Source organism: Pteropus medius, unplaced genomic scaffold, assembly GCF_902729225.1.
Source record: "Pteropus medius unplaced genomic scaffold, Ma_sr-lr_union100, whole genome shotgun sequence".
Taxonomy (NCBI): Eukaryota; Metazoa; Chordata; class Mammalia; order Chiroptera; family Pteropodidae; genus Pteropus; species Pteropus medius.
In genome coordinates, this window is record NW_024342647.1 from 800045 (window position 1) to 819235 (window position 19191).

At 46.5% G+C, this 19191-nt stretch overlaps 1 protein-coding gene and 1 pseudogene across 3 annotated transcripts in view; one reads left to right on the forward strand and one right to left on the reverse strand.

The window, feature by feature from the left end:
* GGTA1 (glycoprotein alpha-galactosyltransferase 1 (inactive)) overlaps positions 1–18682 on the forward strand; it is a 45667-nt gene extending 26985 nt beyond the window's left edge. For all 3 annotated transcript variants that reach the window (XM_039866718.1, XM_039866716.1, XM_039866717.1), the window contains 6 exons: positions 4126–4214; positions 7056–7091; positions 8888–8953; positions 9487–9588; positions 15750–15887; positions 17662–18682. In XM_039866718.1, coding sequence (XP_039722652.1) covers positions 4135–4214; positions 7056–7091; positions 8888–8953; positions 9487–9588; positions 15750–15887; positions 17662–18355 — 1116 coding nt within the window. In that variant the 5' untranslated portion in view covers positions 4126–4134 and the 3' untranslated portion in view covers positions 18356–18682. The remainder of the gene's footprint in view (positions 1–4125; positions 4215–7055; positions 7092–8887; positions 8954–9486; positions 9589–15749; positions 15888–17661) is intronic.
* Positions 8287–8405, reverse strand: LOC120605841 (uncharacterized; annotated as a pseudogene).
* Positions 18683–19191: the final 509 nt, after the last annotated feature.

Here is a 19191-nt window from a genome sequence, read left to right on the forward strand (position 1 = left end):
GAGTACAATCTGAACGGGTTTCATCTGGGAACTGATGCAGGGGCCGAGTTCTGGGAGTGGGAGGTGGGATGGATTCAGAGAGAAATCTGAAGTCCTGTGACGGGAGGGCTCTGGTGTAACTGGGTGTGGCTGAGTGCAAACAGTCCTCGGAGGGGTGGGACCCAGGTGACTCCTACGTGAGGCAGCCCTAATATTCGAGGGTCCTAATTCTTTGCTCTACCCCTTAAATGGGGCATCTAGAAGCAACCCCATGTTTCCTAGTCGATGGCTAAGCTCGTCAACCACCAAGTTTCAGAATTATACAATGTTGAAAAGCTTGAGAGACAAACATGTAAGAGAAGGACTTTTAGGCGACACTGGTTGCCTAACGCCTCATTTTTGTCCAGAGGAAAAAAAAAATTAAAATGTTTTAAAAGACGCATTGGCCACCCTGCCAACCCTTCCTTCCCTGGAGACATGCATTCCCAGTTCCAGGAAGCATGTCTACAACCCTTCCTAGTGCTTTGCTGAAGGATGTGATATTGGCTTATCTGAGCAGCTTCCAATTTTAAGTCTCCAACAAGAGTGACGGCTCGCCACAGCAAAAAGTCAGCCGATTCAAGTGATCTGTGAAGTCTAGAAAGAAGTGGGCTTCGTGCGTTGCCTCTGATGCTAATTTCCGAATTTAAAAGTCACCAACACTTGCATAGAGAGGGCGCTAGGGGCTGTGTCTCATTCTGGTTCTCCCTGATGTCCGCCTCAGTGTTCTTGACCGTGAGAGTTTGCGTGTTTCACCGTTTCGCGTTATTTACACTTTGCGTTTGATCCTCAGCAGGTGGGGTTGATAAAGCCTGGGAGGCACATCTGGCAGTGCTGTCACCTTCTCAGCAAAGGCAAGGTGTTGTAGCTGGGCCCCCCCCCTTTGATCAAAGGAAATCAAAGTCTCTTCCCACTTCCGAGGAGCTCTTTCTCAGGCTGTAGCGTGGAACAGATGGATAAACCTTTAGAGTCCCTAATTTGCATCTCTCGGCGCTGTATTGCTTAACATGTTCTTATTCCACAACCCTCATTCCTTCTCCTCAAATATGTTTTGGGCTCTTACTAAGTACCAGGCACTGCGCTATCTCACTGGGTCCTCCCAACAGCCGTTTTATGGATTCCAGGAATAAGCACGAGCATTTTTTGTGTGTTTACATGGCGCTGGGCATCACGCTAAGTATTTTACAGACATTATCTCTTGCAATCATGGCCATCTTTATCCCCATTTTAAAGACAAGGAAACCAATTTAATATGATTCATTACAGGCCCACAAACCCTTTTCTGAAACCCCAGAGCCAGATAACGCTGAAATGCAGAATTATTTGGGTGTGGATTATATATCATATATTATGTAATACCCTCAGTGCCTCAGCTCTGAATAATAAAATGCATCAATATTTATACAAGGAAATGTTTAAACAGTCTCGCTAAGTAGGATAAAGATTATAAATAGCCTTATGTCAGTTAGGGCCATGATACCAATCGAATTACAAAAAGGCTTTTGGTTTTCAGAGCTTTTTGGAGATGTTGGCTGATGCCCTGAGGGACTGCCACATGTTCAGGGTTACCCAGTTTCGTGTGTGTGTCAGGGCTGGACTCAAATCCCCACCTCACCCCGGAGCCTATGTGTTTCATCACCGTCCACACGCCTCTGGGAGTAAAGACGTCAGCATGGAGAGGTGGCCACACTCTCGATCCAGATCTTGTGTTTGTATTTGCTCCCAAACACAGGCTTTTTCTAGCACTTAATGCCAGTGTTCCTGATGTAAACTTCAAGTAGCTTTTCCCAACAGTGGGGCTGAGTTGCATGCAGTTGCATTTTGTGACTTTGCCATGAGCCCTGGGCTATATGTGCCAGACACTTTGAAGGGGCCCATCTTCTCCGGGTCTATGGAATACCGCCTATCAGTTACATCTGAATCTGAAAGCTGGAGGTCGAATTTTGACCTTGAGTCTAGCCCTGGTGTTTCTGTTTCCAAACAAACAGAGCACTTTCTAAGCTAGGGGGACTTGGCTGTCATGGCTGATAATCCTGTTCTTTCTCTTCTTTAACCGAATTTATAACAAGTGGGATAGCACAGGAGAGCCAAGACTGGAATCGTCTAAGACCCTCTTTGAAAAGACTTAGAAAATAACCTGTCCCCTAATGGTGTCACTCTCAATTTTTATCATTCAGCGCCAAACATTTATGAAGGGCCTCATCTACTCTAAGTGGCGCTGGTGATTCAGGGTTGAATAGGACATTCTCAGGAAACTCAGACTAACCTGTAGATACACGTGTGGATGTTCTCATGAATAATTCTGCATTTCAGCAGGTTAGTGTGAGCCGCCTCCCAAGGAAAATGCACGGCGAAGAGAATAGAGTGGTCGAGGAGCCAGAGGGGAGAAAGGTGGCTTCGCTGGCTGGCGGTCAGGGCCGGGGTGGGAAGTGACTTCACTAAGGCAGTGACATTTGATGAGGGGCACAGCTGGCCACTGTCTCTTCTTGGCCTCCAGGCGTCCGCGCACTTGGTTTTCTTCCTGCTTCCCGGGCCTCTCCTCATGGCCTCCTCTGTCCCTCTCTATGTCGGCGTCAGCCCAGGGTTCTCTTCCTCCCTTTTTCTCTCTGTCCATCCCCTCCCCAGGTAACGGAACGCATTTCCTTCACCTTAAATACTGTCCTCGTGGATGCCGCCTCCACTTGCGCGTCCCTCCATCTCTCTGATGAACGTCAGACTTGAGTGTCCACTTACCTACTCGTCATCTCCCTGCAGGTGGTGTTCACACACGCCTTGAAATGAACTCATCTGAAAGGGCATTCGTGATTCTCGCCCCCACGCCTGTTCCTCCTGCAGCCCATCTGAGGAAATGCTACAACCTACCTGCTTAGGCAGAAACTCTGCATCTTCCTTCTCCCCAATCCCTCATGTCTGAGTTACCAGCCACATCTTACCAGTTCTCTCTCCAAAGTGTAGGAATTCATTGACTTCGCTTCGTCTCCTCGGCCACCTTTTCATCACAGGCCAGCCCCTCTTTTTGGTCGTTAGAACAGCCTGCTGCCTCACCTCAAATGTCTGCCCTTGTCCTCACATCCATTCCCCACTACCCAGCACCCTCCAGCACCCAGTGGGGTCTCTGAATGAAGTCGGACCAGGTGATATCTCTACTGGAGATGCTTTTGTGCCGCCATTCCCTTTCCAGGTCTTTCCAGGCTCTGTCTGCCCCGCCCACCCTCTGAACACCCTTATTCCAGCCACTCAGGTGAGGGAACTTCACTATTTTCTTCTCGGTTAGGTCTTTTGCATTTTTTCCCCTTCCAAACCACAGGAAGCTTTTTCCCCCATTGGCCTGTCATAGCTGCTGTTCGGAAATACTCTCATCCCTTCTCGCAGAGCTTTTCACCCCATTTCCGTCCTGTCTTCGCACCTTGGGAAGCGTTAGTCGCCTCCCCAGGAGGCCTCCCCCCGCGACCCCCCAAATTAAAGTGCTTCTCCCAAGCTGCTATTCTGCACCCAGCACCCCTTCCCCCTCAACCACAATTTCATGCAGCAGTTGAGAAATATCTGTGTACCTACTAGGCACCGATTGTTTGTTTGCCGTGGGTGTGGAGGGGGAAAGCTGGGTGGGAGTGGGAAGCAGGTGAGCCTAGATTGTAAAGGGCTGAGTGGTCCCCCGCTCCGAGCGTGGGGCATATCGTCAGTGTACCTTCAAGAGAAGCAAAGCTGGAGAACGGGTGGTTCCCTGAAGTCAGGGCTGAGAGGTGGGTGAGCTGCGTGCTGGCAGCTGGTGGCCACAGGAACCACTCGCATTCCCCCCTCACCCTCCCACATCCATGGCAGACCTTGTGATTGTCCAGACACTTTCCCTCAAAGCCCCAAAGTGGCCGTAGCATCCCTCCCAACACAGACAACCCTGTCCATTCATCAGATTGGCCTAATTTGCCATTGTGGTCCTATGCAATTTAAGGGAGAGGATACTCCTTAGCACTAGTGAAATATTCATAAACTTTTCCTTTTAGACAGGATATAGGTAGAAGCATTTCTTAAAAACCATATCTCACTCTGGATTTATCGAGTCTTTTTTTTTTTTTTTTTACCCCTCTCTCTTCTTTGTTTTTTTTTTTCCAGGAGAAAATAATGAATGTCAAAGGAAAAGTGATTCTGTCAATGCTGGTTGTCTCAACTGTGATTGTTGTGTTTTGGGAATATATCAACAGGTAATTATGAAACATGACGACATGATGTTGATGAAAGTTACTCTAACCTTCTGCTATTAGCCAAGTCACCAGGTTGAATGGAAAGTGGGATTCACTGAAACCATGAGGAAGAGATTCCACCCGTCCTGCGTCCCTGACTCCTGAGCTATCTTTAGAAGCATTAGCGCGCCAAGTACTAATTAATTATCTTTCTTCTTGCCATGTTCCCAATGTCTGAATTTTTTGACCTTTCCAGTTCTGGGCGGGCTAGATTCAGAAACAGTAAGGTCAGATGAAGCCCAAAATGTAATTTTAAATTATTTATATGGCCAGATATGGCAATGACCTTAAGAAATGTCAGACACACATTCCATGAGAAATCCACCCTGATTTTTGCAATCCTAAGATATTTGCAGAGTTTAAAGGAGCAACTCAAGTTGCTGAATTTTGCTGCAAAATACACTTGAGTCGCTGGTGATTCATTTGTGCCTGGCTGAGACTTTTTGTTTTTTGTTTTTTGCTTTTAACTCTGGACAGCAAAGTGAATTAAACATTTCTGAGTTTTCAAATTCATCAGTGGATTCACCCCAAACATATGAGCTGCTTCTGTGCTTTTGGAAACCACAATGCCTCGGAGAGTCCAGCTGGAGAGGCTTCTGACAGAAAGAAGTCTCCAGGAGCAGCTACAAAAACACAGGATGCCTTCGACTTAAGAGGCACTGGTACAGCTCAGCCTTTTGTCCAGGCAGCGAGAGCTGTCTCAGCACCATTAATATTGTCTTGGTGAAGTGTTTTAGTGGCCCCCAAGTTCATGATGATGACTTGCATTGACATTTGAATGTTTCCTTCAGATCTTAAATTCTAAGATTTGATGAGCCAAGAGGACCATCTTGGCCACTAAGAAAAGGAACCGCACCTCAAGGTCCCTCAATAGAGGGAGAATTGCTCCAGAATTTGGGAGCTATTTTTTTCCCCAGGGTGCTGCATAGATCTAACTGCTTCTGGAGTGTTAGTCTGTTTCATTCCAACAACTCATTTGAAGAAAAACAAGACAAGTATGACCAAGTTAAAAGGGTCTACAGACCAGGTCTTTCAAATTGAACAAAACTAGGGTTACCTAGTCTGAAGAAAAGGTGACTCTGAGTTGGGTGCAGGGACCCCACGCCTCTCCTAGATATTTGAAGGCTGAGGAAATACCCTCACTGGAGTCTCGAGCCAGGCTGCCTGGGGCTGGTCCTATGCCACCCCTTACCTCCTCTGTGACCTTGGGCAACTTACCCAATCACTCTGCTCCTCATTTCCCTATCTTTAAAATTGGTGGTAGTGGTAGTACCTGCTTCATAGGATTGTTGGCAGGATTCAATGAGTGATTGTGTATAAAGTAGTTGGGGCAATGTCTGGGACTTGATAAGCACTCAATAAATGTTCCTGCCATCATGATCATCACCTCACCATCACCGTCTGCTCCAGGGGACAGGCAGGCTAGGACAGGGTATTTCGGCAGATAGAAGGAAGAGCTCTAGCAGTCAGAAGAACCCAACAGAAGAACAAGCGCCCTTTGGGGGTCCTGCCCTGAGTTAAGATGCTTGTGTGGATAACTTAGAGCTCTGAATGCTTGATTGGATAAATTCGGTGTTTCGCATTGCAGTCAGAGTTGTGCCTCCATATTTCAGGTGGTTCACAAAATTAAAATAATTGGGAGCTAAAGGTCCAAATGTGCGCCTTGGCACTGGCCTCCCATAAAGTGGGTCATTTTGTGGTGCTGGGCACACTCTCTTTGCCCGGTAGCCAGAGCAGGTTCTGGCTGCTCTTCAGGGCTATAGTTTGGCACCCAGATTGTGGCCACATTATTCTTCAATGTGAGGAATCTACTTGAATATCTGCAAGAGGTTTAAAAGGCAGCAGATCCTTTGCACCCTTGCGAATTGGCCATGTGATGGTTTGAGGTGAACTGAGGGCACTAACCTTAGACAGGTGGGTGGCGCTGAGCTAAAAAGGATTTTAAAATAACTAAATCGAACACATCAACTGGTTGGTAAATAGAACTGTTGTCGGCAGAGCATCCTGAGAGACTGCCATCCAGGACAGTGTTTGGTTTGCAGCTGGATGAAAAAAAAAAATCTTAGAATTTTAGAACTGGAAGAAACTTCATAAAAGTTATAATAAAATAATGGTGGTGATGGTGATGATGATGATGGTGATGATGATGATGATGATGATGATGATGGTAGTAGCTTCTAGTGATTAAGTGTTTGCACATACCGGGAACTGGGCTCTGTGTTCCCTCTTTTCATAGGAACCCTGCAAGGTAAGTATTAGTCAGAGTTTCTGGATGAGGAACGCTGCCATCTCTGAAGCTCTGAGCCGGATGTAGCATTAGGCTCTGCAGTTGTCATTCAGTGTTCTGGGGGAAGATTAATCTTGCTTGAGGGCTGGCTGGGCTGTGGTGTTCCTGAGGAGGTGGCAGGAAAGGACCTATCTGTGGAGCCTCTCTCTCTCATTGAAGCCACCCTGGACGATGAGAGGGCTCTCATTTGTGTTTTGTTGTTGCTGCTGTTTTGTTTTATTGTTGTTTCATTTTGTTTTGTTTTGTTTTGTTTTGTTTTGTTTTGTTTTGTTTTGTTTTACTAAGATTTGAGAGTCTCCAGAGACCTCCCTGTTCTGGGTAATACTGAAGTGACTGCAGTGGAACTTCTCGATCTCTTAAGATCATTGTGTAGATCTCAAAGGGAGGTGGAAGCCTTTGAGTAGCTAAAGCTCAGGCTCTCAACTCAGCCAAGGGCTTCAGTGATAATGGTGCAAAATGGCCTTTCTCAGAATTAAAAGTAACATGATATGTTTTTATTTCTCACTTGCTTTTAGCCCCGAAGGCTCTTTCCTGTGGATATATCACTCAAAGTAAGTGCTTTGAATTCTAGGTGTCTCTGGGATGCCTCCCATGACCACTCTCGTACCTCCTCCAGCCCATTCTTAACATGGCAGCTGGTGAGGGAGCTCTGGTCAAAGGTGGGGAGCCAGGGATGGGTCCCCAGGAACCTGGACTGTGGTCCTCAAGCCCCCTGGATGTGCCTTAATAGAACCATGGCTGTGTTTTGCCCCTGCTTATTGCCCCTGCCTTGCCAATAAAAACAATTGGGGTAGATATTGTCCCTTACGCTGCCCAGTGTATGTCGTATAAAGATCCTTGCAAGAAATTTGAGACAAAGGATCATGAAAAACGTTTGTGTCTCCTGATGAACTAGTGTGTATTGTTATTATTAATTTGATTATTATTGCCAGTGAGAACCATGTAAACCTTCATTTTTCTATCTTTGACTTGATTGCCAGGAAGTTCAGAGCAAAGCATTGTGCTTAACTGCTTGTACTTTCTTCAGCCTGCATATCTGATACAATTTATGCCCTGGCATTAAATCCGGGCTTTTGTGCTTACCAAATGCATGGAACCTTGGCAATTTTCCCAAACCCACTCAGCCACAAATGAAAGTAAAGGTAAAACCTTTCTTCTCATACGTGGCTGGGATGACCAAGGTCATGTGAAAATGCCTACCTGAATGACTTACTGTTTCTGTTCCATTTTATTCTTGTGTGGTTTCCCTGCTTATCGTAACCATGCCTTGTTAATTGTAACCATGTCAAACATTTCCTGAAAGTAGATAAGCTCTCAAACAGGCTTCTTAATCTGATTATGTTTGCTCATGCCTCACTACTGTATTTGTCCCACCGGAGGGCATTCCGCCTCCTGGCTTACCTTCTTCCCCCTCCTCCAGAAGGCTCCCCTACTTGGGGAGACTCTCACAATGAGTGTAGAAACTTCTGCATGTGGTTCAGAGACCCTCGGATTTCTTGAGGCTGTCACTGCTGACTTTGTAGCCATCTGAATTCTCCTAGTTTAGCAAATCATTTTTGGAAAGGTTCACTGGTTTCTTTATTAAGATCACAGTTTGTTAAAGTAATTTTCGACTTATAAAGCTCTTTTATGTATGCTGTTTCATTTAGTCTTTTTTTTTTTTTGGCAAGGCAACCCTTGGTTGATCTCATAGATTGCAGGGACCTTGTCAGCTTACAATCTTTTATTTATTTATTTTATTTTTCACGCCTACAGCACTTGGTCTTCCTAGGTGGTCTCCCATCCAAGTACTAACCAGGCCGAGCCCTGCTTAGCTTCCGAGATCAGACAGGATCAGGCTTGTTCAGGGTAGCATGGCCGTAGACTCATTTAGTCTTAAAGCTACCTTCAGGGCAGTTTTATTATTATTATTATTATTATTATTATTGCTGTTATTAATTATTATATTAGTATTATTATCTGACCTTTCAGAGGAGAAAAAGAGAGATTCAGAGAGGGAAAATGTTCTCTTGTAGCCATACAACTAATAAGTGGCAGATCCAGGTCCCAGATTTATGTATTAATGTCCCTCATCCCAACCCCTGTCATTCTTTTCTCTCCTTCTCTCTTGCTAGGGCTTCTTGGATGAATAGGCAAGTGCCGGGGGCTGCCGGAGGGATAAAAGATTTGGGCAATTGAGTCCATCCTCTCTCATTCAGCTAGAGCAGCTTCACTTCTATTTTACCAAATGGCAGTTTAAAAAAAAATTTTTTTTTAAAGACTTGTCTGTCATAAAAAGAGTTCAGAAAACCCCAGTTTGAGACTGCCTCATTTTCTAAAAATATTTGTCATCTTTTTCATTTCTTAGAAACCCAGAACTTGGTGACAACGGTAGTCAGAAGGACTGGTGGTTTCCAAGCTGGTTTAATGATAGGTAAGGAGATGGGAGGAAGATCTGTGTTTTTCGACCTGTTATACGTTATAGAGTCCAAATAAAACGGTTTTGCTGTCCTTCGTCACGCATCTTTCCGGCCTACTGAATCATATAAAGAATCTATTCTGTGGTTAGGACTAGAACGTTAAAGTTTTTTTGTCTTTGTTTTTTGTATTTAAATTGGGGGTGAGTGAGCATTGGGTCGAAGTTCAGATAGAAAGAAGACTATCGTAAGATAAAATGTTCTGAGGAGGACGGTTTAATCAAGATTTTCTTGCTCCCTGAAAAAACCTGAGCCTTCTTGGGTCACTACATTACTAACTATGCCAACTTGGAAGGATATTAAGAAAGACGGGTACTGCACCTTTGCATCAAAAGTACATGTTTATGAATAACTGTTTAGTACCAAGAAACTTCTCCAGCCATTCACTTGCCAAACATGTTTCTTTCCTCTAAACGTGTTTTGACTGACTGTCCCAACACTGTAGGTCATTCTCCCTGCCTTACTCAGCTTGCTTTCCCTTTGTACATAGGACCCACAATTACCAAGGGGAAGAAGACATAGACAGAGAAAAGGAACAAAGAAGGGAAGACAGCGAAGAAGAGCTTCAGCTATCGGACTGGTTTAATCCACAGTAAGAGAAGGCATCGCCCACGTGCAATAAATTCGTAGCTCAGGAAGAGGTGGGGGGCTGTGTAGATAACGATGTCACTGAGATCATTCCTTAGTGGGGAGACAGAGTCTTGGCATCTAGCAGATCTTTAACAACAGACTAGATGAGAAACTGAGAATCTGGATGTTTCGATTCAGATGCTTGAGCAGACACAACGATTCTGACAATAATTGGCCAATGGCACCAGATGAATCACAAAATATGGGAATCAAAAGGGGTCGTACATGTCACAGCATGGTGTAGAAAGCCACAGGACCTAGAGTCAGTAAGAAAAGTCTCTCTGAGATTCAGTTAGCTCGTCTGTAAAATGGCAACAATGATACAAAATCTCATGGGGCTGTGCGTGCATTCATTAAGCAAACATACAACACATGTCTATCAAACGCCTATGATATGCTAGCTGGTGTTTTTCACACTACTGGTCACTATCCATTAATATGTTCAGAAACTAGCTTAACGGTTCAAAACCAGCTTTTTTTTTTTTTTTTAAAGTAAAATCGAATAGAGGGTTTCACATGAAGTAAGGATAAGTATTGTTTGATGGAATTTTTTCTGTATACATGTGTATGTGTGTGTGCTTGCTTGTGATGTAAAATGTATTTCTCACTGTAAGTCATGGCCAAAAATTCAGTTCTAGACATTATGTTAGGCACAGGAGATGGGAGAAATCAATCCATGTGGGTATATTCAAGGAGTTCACAGTGTTATCGGGCCCTAGATGTAAAACTAGTATTTGCCAAGGTCGGTAAGGAGGTAGGATCAACCTGGCTCAGAAGGATGTAGTTTGAGGAGTAAGGTGGGGAGAGCTGTCCAGGATCACTGTGAGGCCTGAGAGACTGCTGGAGCGTGGTGTCATTGACCGGGAAAGGGCCTGGAGGAGGGGACACAGGTCGAGGAGTGGGGGGAGGTGATGAGCTCAAATAGGGATGTATGTGGATTCAGGCACTCGCGGGGCATCGGGACGGAGATTCACAGAGCACCCGTCTTGGTCTGTTCCTGCTTCTATAACAAGAAACCATAGACTGGATCGTTTATAAACAACAGAAATTTGTTTCTCACAGTTCAGGAGGCTGGAAGTCCGAGATCGAGGCAACAGCAGATTTGCCGACTGATGAGGACCCACTTCCTAGTTCACATATGGACGGGTCGAGGGAGCCCTCTGGGATCTTTTCTATAAGGGCACTAATCCCATCCATTAGGGCTCCACCCTCATGAACTCATCACCCAAAGCCCCCACCTCCCAATACCCCCCCGATGGGGATTAGGTTTCAGCATATGAATTTGGGTGTGGTGGCACACAAATCGTCTGTCTGCAGCAGTGCCCGAGCTCGGCAGAAGATGTATGGTGGCGATGTAGGATGAGGAGCCATCCGAACACAGGTGACAGTGAGATCTGCAAGCCTGGATGAGACCCCTGAGCAGAGGAATAGACCTGAATCTTGTCTGACATCAGCACTTAAAAGGCTGGTGGAGGAAGAGAAGTCTGAGGAACAGCTATAGAGGTTGGAGGATTGGGAGAGAGTAGCATCTGTTCCAGTGTGAGTGATCTTGGGCTCTGGAAAGACCGAATATGTTCTGGCAAGTTCTCTTATTGTTTTGGGATAGCGTAGAAGAATGGGAATTTGGGGTGCCCTGTCTGTCAATAGATGAGCCGAAAAACAGAGTACCCATCTACGATATGCTATCTCATTACTGGAAATGTAAGAATATGGACACACTGTGGCTTTGAAAAGCCCCTTCAGTGTGTGTGTGTGGCAGTGGGTTAAGACTTCCCAAGGAGCAGGCTAGATGAGCCAGAGGTGGTCGGTCACCGAGCTCCCTCGTGAGGAGGATGGCACACTTTCACTGTGGCATTTGTGCTTTGCCGAGCAGGACGTGGGTGGCAGGTTCAGGGCTGAATTGCGGGGGGCAGAGAGGAGAGTCAGATCACGGCCACCAGCTGTCGCTTTTTCCGTTCTCCCCTGTGCACGAGCCAGCGTCTCTCTAAACGAATGGCAAGCAGGTATTTGAAGAGTATTGGTTTGAAGTGGCACCAAACTGAAGTCTTCTCAGGGCACCCAACGAATGATTAGATGAACAACTGCAGGAACAAATAAACATATTTATATAAACGTATCCTTTTCTGTAAATGACCTAAAACGCATGGCAGTACATTGTGTACACATTGCCACATCAAGATCCCTCAGCCTCTACGACCCCGGACCCTTCTCATTCTCCTCTGACTGCTCCGTTCTCCCTTCTCCGGCTCCTCAGACCTGGGCCTCTCTCTCTCCCCAGCCTTCAACCATTAGAGTTTCCAGAGGTTTCATCCAGTATCCTCATCCTTTATCTTCATACGGCATCTTCCACCTGACTGGCGTCTAACTGCCTGCTTGACGTCTCTGCCTATCTCACAGGATCCCACCCAACCCGTGTTCTCATTTCCCATCTCAAGCCAGAGTCCGGGACACCTCCAATTCAGCCTTCTCCTCCACCCACCCCACAGTCTAATTCATTACCGCGTTCCGTTCATTCTTCTTCCCAAATTCTTCCTGCATCATCTCCTCTGCATTCCACAGCCACCTTTGTTCACGTCGCCATCGGCTCTCTGCCCGATCACCCTCCAGCATGGAGCTGCTCAGGAGCTCAGTAAATGACCCGTGATATACATTCCACGTCTTTGTTGACCTTCACGATTCCTAGAATTTTAACACTTCCTCTTCTCAACCACAATGTTCCCATAATTAAGCACATGAAATAGAAAAAGAAAAAAGAAAAATAAACCCAAACTGCCAATAACCCAGGCAGGTATGTGGTTCTGGAGGCCTTGTGATTTTGTGGGAAGGCTTTGGCCTGTCCCGGTGGAAACACACCAGCTGAAGTAACATGATAGGTGACACACTCAGAAGGGAGGGTTTGGGGCAGCTCCAAGTCTTTCTTGGTTCCTTTTTCAACTTCTGGAGCTCCATCTTTGTGACCTTGGACATCTCTGGCAGTTGGCAGTGGCAAAGGCTAGCTCTTACATATGTGTGGCCTGCCCTCTGTCACTTCTTTTTTGGGGGTGTTTGGAGGTTTCAGGGGTTCTTGATAAACCATTTCATCCCGGAAGCTGATCTCATCCACTATCTCTCCTCTCCCCCTGCCTACGTTTTCAGCCTGTCATCCGGCTTCTTGGCGGGGGGCACTGACGTGTTGGAATTGCCAGTGGAATTTAATAATTAACAGCTGGGAAATAGAACACTTTAATTTTTCATTAAATATTAAATTTTTAATATCGCTACTTTTTTTTTTCCCCCCTGCTTGAAGGAGTCTTCCCAGCCAAGCAACCAAACTGGACACTGGTTTTCTGACTTGATCTTTTTAGAAGTGGTGGACTGAGTACTCGTGCAGTTGAAAAGTGTGTGGTAGGCTGACCACCTGTCAGGACCTTGAGATTCTCAAAGGGCAGGATGCGGGGCTCAGGTCTCTAATCTCAAGCTCAGCAGAGGGCCTGGTGAGGAACAGGGACTCAGAAAATCCGCGTCGAGGGACTGAGTGCCTGGGTCTGGCCCTTCCTAGAAACCAAATGGCTAAAGACACCTCCCCTCTCCTCCCCTCTCCTGTATTTGTAAAATGGGGGTGATGATAGCACGGTCGTGAAGATTAAAGGAGAGAACGAAAGTCAAGTACTTAGCCCCTGTGCACTGTAAGTATTAAGTATACCTGCTCCATTTTCTTTTCCTCCTCTTTTTCTTCCTTTAAAAAAGAACTATTACCTGCTTACCAGATGTCCAGCTCATACTCGGCTGCATGACTTAGCTAGCAGCCTGGGTCAGAACCACTAAGATCTCTGACGGGCCAAAACGGAGAACTGCAATGAATGGGGTGACAATACATGGGAGAGTTTAAGTTCAGAAACGCTGGTTATGGAAGTATAAGCCGTGTGTATTTGTTTGCGTGCGTGTGCGTGTGTGTGTGTGTGTGTGTGTGTGATTTTTTTTTTCTTTTTGGTTCGAAACCCTGTCATTCAACGAAGCTGGTTTTATGTGACCAAAAGCATCACGGAAGCTTCTAAAAACAAAGGAAAAAAAAAGCTCATCATTTCTCATTCTGCAGGAGCTAATTTGAGTGGAAATAATGACGGGCTGGGTTTTAACTCCGGTTTCATCAGTGTAGCAAGTTAATGTTCACATAAGAAGCGATACGGGGTGGTTCAGAGCACAAGCTCCAAAGTCAGCCTGTCTGGGTTCAAATCCCAGTGTGGCCCTTGACTAGCTGTGTGACATCTGGCAAGTTATTGAACCTCTCTGTGCTGCGGTTTCCTCACTGGTAAAATGAGAATCAAAATAGCACCCACCTCTGAAGAGCGAAGCCTTTAGCACAGTGCCTGGTCCCACAGGAAGTGCTCAGTGGGACCATCATCAGCGTCCGGCTGTGCGGCCTTGGACAAGCGAACAAGTCTTTCTGAGCCTTGGTTTTCTTACCCACGCAACAGATATAATATGAGGCAGGCCTGTTGCAAGGAGTAAAAGAGAAAGTGTATGTCGGAGTGCCTGGCACAGGTTGGCACAGAGTCCAAAATAGCTTTTCATGACCAAAGGAAACCAAGAGCAGCTGTCCATGGAACCGGCACATCCGGGTGTGAGGGCCGAGCTGAGTCTCAGGTTGAGACTCCGGACAAGATGGGGAAGGTGGGGAGAGCAGCCTGAGAGTGACCTTCCCCACCCCCACCCAACCCTACTGCTGGAGGCGACTCCAGCTGTGCAGCGGGGAGCCGGCCAGAAGCAGGGTGCGGGACACAGGGCAGGGGTGGGAGAGCACAGTCAGCTCACGAATTAAAGTGCAGAGTGAGGTGACAGAGGGACAGGGGGCCTGAGGACCAGTCTACTGAGTCTCTTTTCCACTCTGGGGCTAGGGCTGGGGCGAGGGGGGTGTCGACCCAGCCTTGCCCAGCCTCACCGAGGGAAAACCTGGCTTTGCTGGTGAGAGAGAGACAGTTTTGTGAAAACCCACCCTCCACCATGTGTGAGGGAAAGGGACATTCTCATTGGCCATCTCGCCTGATAGCCTCCCTGGGGCCACATGCAGGCAGCCAGCTGGGACACAACTAAGGGACCACTAGGACTTTGTCCTAAACACTGACCTTCCCCCCATGGTAGATGAAGTACAAGCAAAGGCATAGCAGGGGCCAGGCCTGCGCATGCTGGGGTCTGAATCTAAATGACTGTGTCTCCGACTCTGCTTCCCAGCAGGGGAAATGCAGATACTTCCTGAGCAAAAGGGGATCAGAGCTGAGTCTCACCACCCCCTCCAGGCTGAGTTCCACCCTGTGCTGGGCCCCAGCTGCTGCTGAGCCTTTCTGCGTTTGCCCTTTACAGTTTGTCCGCTGTAGCTCTTACGTCGCTTCTTTTGTTTGTGTTGGCTTTGCCAAGTTCCTTTCAAGCGCTCTGAGTGCGGAAAACACACCCCACCCCCGCCTCCCCGCTGCTGGTGGGAGAGTCTGTGCTCTGAGGAGGTCTGTGCCTGAGCCCTGTGTTTCGGCCTCGGCTGCGGGGGCCTCTGTCGGGTCTCTTCTTTTCTGGGGGACTCTGTCTCCTTGTTTTCGTAAAATGAAGGGTGAACACCAGAACCCCCTGAGCCTGCGGCCCTTTTTTGGCCTAGAACCAGGTTCTTACCCAGAAGTCCTTTTCTGGCAAAAGGCAAATCGAAACAGTTTTTTCTCTTTTAGCTCAATGTCGCTCTCTCATCCCCCTGTGTCAAGGATCAGGCCTTGGGTTCAGATGGTACCCACGGGGGTAAATAACACGTAGAGATGCCACTGGCAGCTTAGGAAGGGGCTAGGCATATAGGGAAAGATAATTAGAAGGAAGAGGAGAAAAAAGAAAAAGGGGGAAAGGGAATGAGAGATACAGGTAAGATCTCCGTAAGGGCCCCTGAGGCAGCCCTCAGAGGCACCTGGGCCCGAGCCTCCTGTCCCAGAAGCACCCAGAAGATGCTGCCCCTGAAATGTCACACGGCCCAGCTGACGGCTTGGCGTTACTCCAGTCAGGATTCAGAGACAATCACCACAAATCATAGCAGACCCCAGGTTTCCCGAAGACAGCCTCTTCCCCACCTTAGCAAAGCTGTCCCCAACTCACAGAACTCTTACGTTTTGTCACCAGGAAACGCCCAGGGGTTGTGACAGTGACCAGATGGAATGCACCAGTTGTGTGGGAAGGCACTTACAACAGAGGCATCTTAGAAAATTACTATGGCAAACAGAAAATTACTGTGGGTTTGACAGTTTTTGCTATCGGAAGGTAGGTGTCACTATTAAAATTGATCTTGACTTTTTCTGTTGCAACTGTAAAAATGTTTGTGAGGGGCCCCTTGGGCATACAAAGGCTATTCACGACTTGTCTGAAGTATTAGATAGGAGAATGTTACAATGGGACCATTTCAATCTCATTTCTGCTGTGGCCCCAAAAAGATGAGAACAAAGGTGAGCTGACTTCTCCCACCTCAAAGTGAGGGTGGGTCTCAGGTTGCAGGTAAAAATGTCTGTTACACCCAGTGAGCCTGGAGTCTACAGTCTACCCACAACCACTTCCACCCTGACCTTCATGGCCTTCCTTTGGAAATTCCAGAAGTGCCAATGGTTTGCATCAATTTGCATCATTCTTTCTCCTAAGCCCTCAAGACCCAAGACCAAGGACAGAGGATTTATGCCAAGTTCTCGGTCGAGGGTGACTGAAGCGTGGTGGTCTTCGTGTCGGAGCATGGCTGACCACTCTCGTAGGGTCTCTGGGTCCCTTCTGCCCTAGCCCCGCTGGAGGTTTTAGATCCCTGGAGATCTGGCTGGTCAGAACTTCCTCTTCCAGAGGTTAGATAAGTTCCTCTTTCAGCGTCCATTTCCTTCTTTAGAACGTTTCTCCCAAAACTGCAACCGTTTTGTACTTGATTAGTAGCTTGTAATATTGGTTTTAAAATACAACCCATTTTGCTCTTTTGGAGAATTTTCTTCCCCCAGAAAATAAAATCAGAAGTTCAATTGTACCATCCTGGCGTTGGATATTGGTGGTGGAGGAAGATGTGGGAGGGAGCGGGGAGCAGAGGGATATATGGGCACTGTCTGTGCTTTTGGCTCAGTTTTGCTGTGAACCTAAAAATGTTCTAAAAAAAATAAAGCCCATTAAAAAAAAGGAAAAAATCGTTAAAATAAGACTTATTCATAGTTGTCCGTTTGCATATTTGGACAGATCTTATAATGATGGTGTCTGGACAAAGGATTGGGGTTTGGGGTGACCAGTGGGAGGTTCACAGGGTGAATATGTAATATAGAAGGATATCTATGTCTCTTAACCCATTCTCTGGGTCCCAGAGGAGAAAGTTGCTAAGAGAGTATATCTTAAATGTTCTCACCACAAGAAAAGAAATGGTAATTATGTGACATGATGGAGGTGTTAGCTAGTATTAAGGTGGTAATCGTTTTGCATGTATAAGTGTATCAAAGTAACACCGTATACCTTAAACTTATACAATGTTATGTGTTAATTAAATACCAATAAAGCTGAAAGAAAAAAGAATTTGCACCCCCTTTGCCTGCCCAAGATCTGAACCAAGACAAAGGGCTACGTAAATATCATCTCTATTACAGCTGAAGCTAATATCGGAGAATGTGCCTTATCTCTGCAGGCTTGGGCCTTCTAACATCGAACCACAGAATCTGAAAGACTTAGGCTCCCAGGCACCTATAGCACTAGAAACTGCAGGGCTCCGGACATGGCAGTAGGGCCTGTGCCACTGAGCTTACTGCAAGGCCCGGACCACACATGCTCTCTCCAACTGGTCGGCTTCCAGGAGCCACAGAAAGGAGGAGGGCAGGGCAGTCAGAGAAGTCACTCCACCTCACCTGGCTGAGTGACTGAACGGTGGAGAGCAGCTAGGACAGACGTCTCTCCATGTGAAAATATACATCTGGGATGGGAAAAAACATTTGTCTCTTAAACTTCCAAATGCAAACGAAATCATTAGAAGAGCACGTGGCCACCGCAGAGTCAGAGGTTTCATTTATCCTGTTCTCCTTTGTTTCAGATACATTGAGCATTACTTGGAGGAGTTTTTAACATCTGCTAATAGGTACTTCATGGTTGGCCACAGAGTCATATTTTACATCATGGTGGACGATGTCTCCAGGTTGCCTTTGATAGAGCTGGACCCTCTGCGTTCCTTCAAGGTGTTTGAGATCAAGGCTGAGAAGAGGTGGCAGGACATCAGCATGATGCGTATGAAGATCATCGGGGAGCACATTGTAAGCCACATCCAGCACGAGGTCGACTTCCTCTTTTGCATGGACGTGGACCAGGTCTTCCAAGACAACTTCGGGGTGGAGACACTGGGCCAGTCGGTGGCTCAGCTCCAGGCCTGGTGGTATAAGGCAGATCCTGACGAATTTACCTACGAGAGGCGGAAGGAGTCGGCAGCATACATTCCCTTCGGCCAAGGGGATTTTTATTACCACGCGGCCATTTTTGGAGGAACACCCATTCAGGTCTTAAACATCACCCAGGAGTGCTTCCAGGGAATCCTCCAGGACAAGAAAAATGACATAGAAGCCGAGTGGCATGATGAAAGCCACTTAAACAAGTATTTCCTTCTCAACAAACCCACTAAAATTTTATCCCCAGAATATTGCTGGGATTATCATATAGGCTTGCCTTCAGATATTAAGACCGTCAAGATATCTTGGCAGACAAAAGAATATAATTTGGTTAGAAATAATGTCTGACTTTAAATTGTGCCTGTAATTTTATGAATTTCAGAGAGTATCATTCTGGCTACTTTCTCAGAAAAGTAACATTTAATTTTAACTTAAAAAAAAAAATACTAACAAAACACCAACCCAGCAAGTACATGCTATTCTTCCTTGTAACTTTGAGCCTTATAATGTGGGAGAATGAACTTATGGTAATCGGATGTAAATTCCCAGTGATTTCCTATCTATTCTGGGTTTGGGGAAAATACTATCAGCTGAACTAAAAGAAAAAAAAAAAATCACAGACAAAGAAAAAGCCAGAAATACTCTACATGTGCCAGATAATGTACTATAGAAAAGGGTGCTAAGGGAAGTGTTTGGCAACGAGATACAATTGTCAGGCGTGCTCCCCGTATTCCAGTGTCTTCCTGTTTTTGCTGGATCTAAAGGAACATATAGTTGCTTTGCAGCAGGAGAACTCTGGGGATTCGGTCTCCCTTGGCACTCCTCGAATGGCTTCGATATCGCATCGCTTCGGGCCATTTGTAAGTCCATGTCCTTTTCTCTCAGGATGTTATTTGGCTTCTGTGAGAAACACTGGTCGAGATTCTCAGCGGATAGCACGGTGGTGAATGTTTGGAGTCACAGAGAATCTGAAGGAGCCAATGTGTGCTCAGGAAGTGAAAACGAAGCCTCAAAGTGAGTTTGCCCTGAAATAGCAAAGAGAGAGAGTGGAAAGAAAGGGGGCTGGTCACCGTGGAGAATGCCACCACAGAGGAGCACAGGACATGGGGTTGGCGCTTAAATGCAGCATGTTTCTGGGCCCAGAATGGGAAGGGGACAATGTGGATGGTCTCCAACCTCCTCGA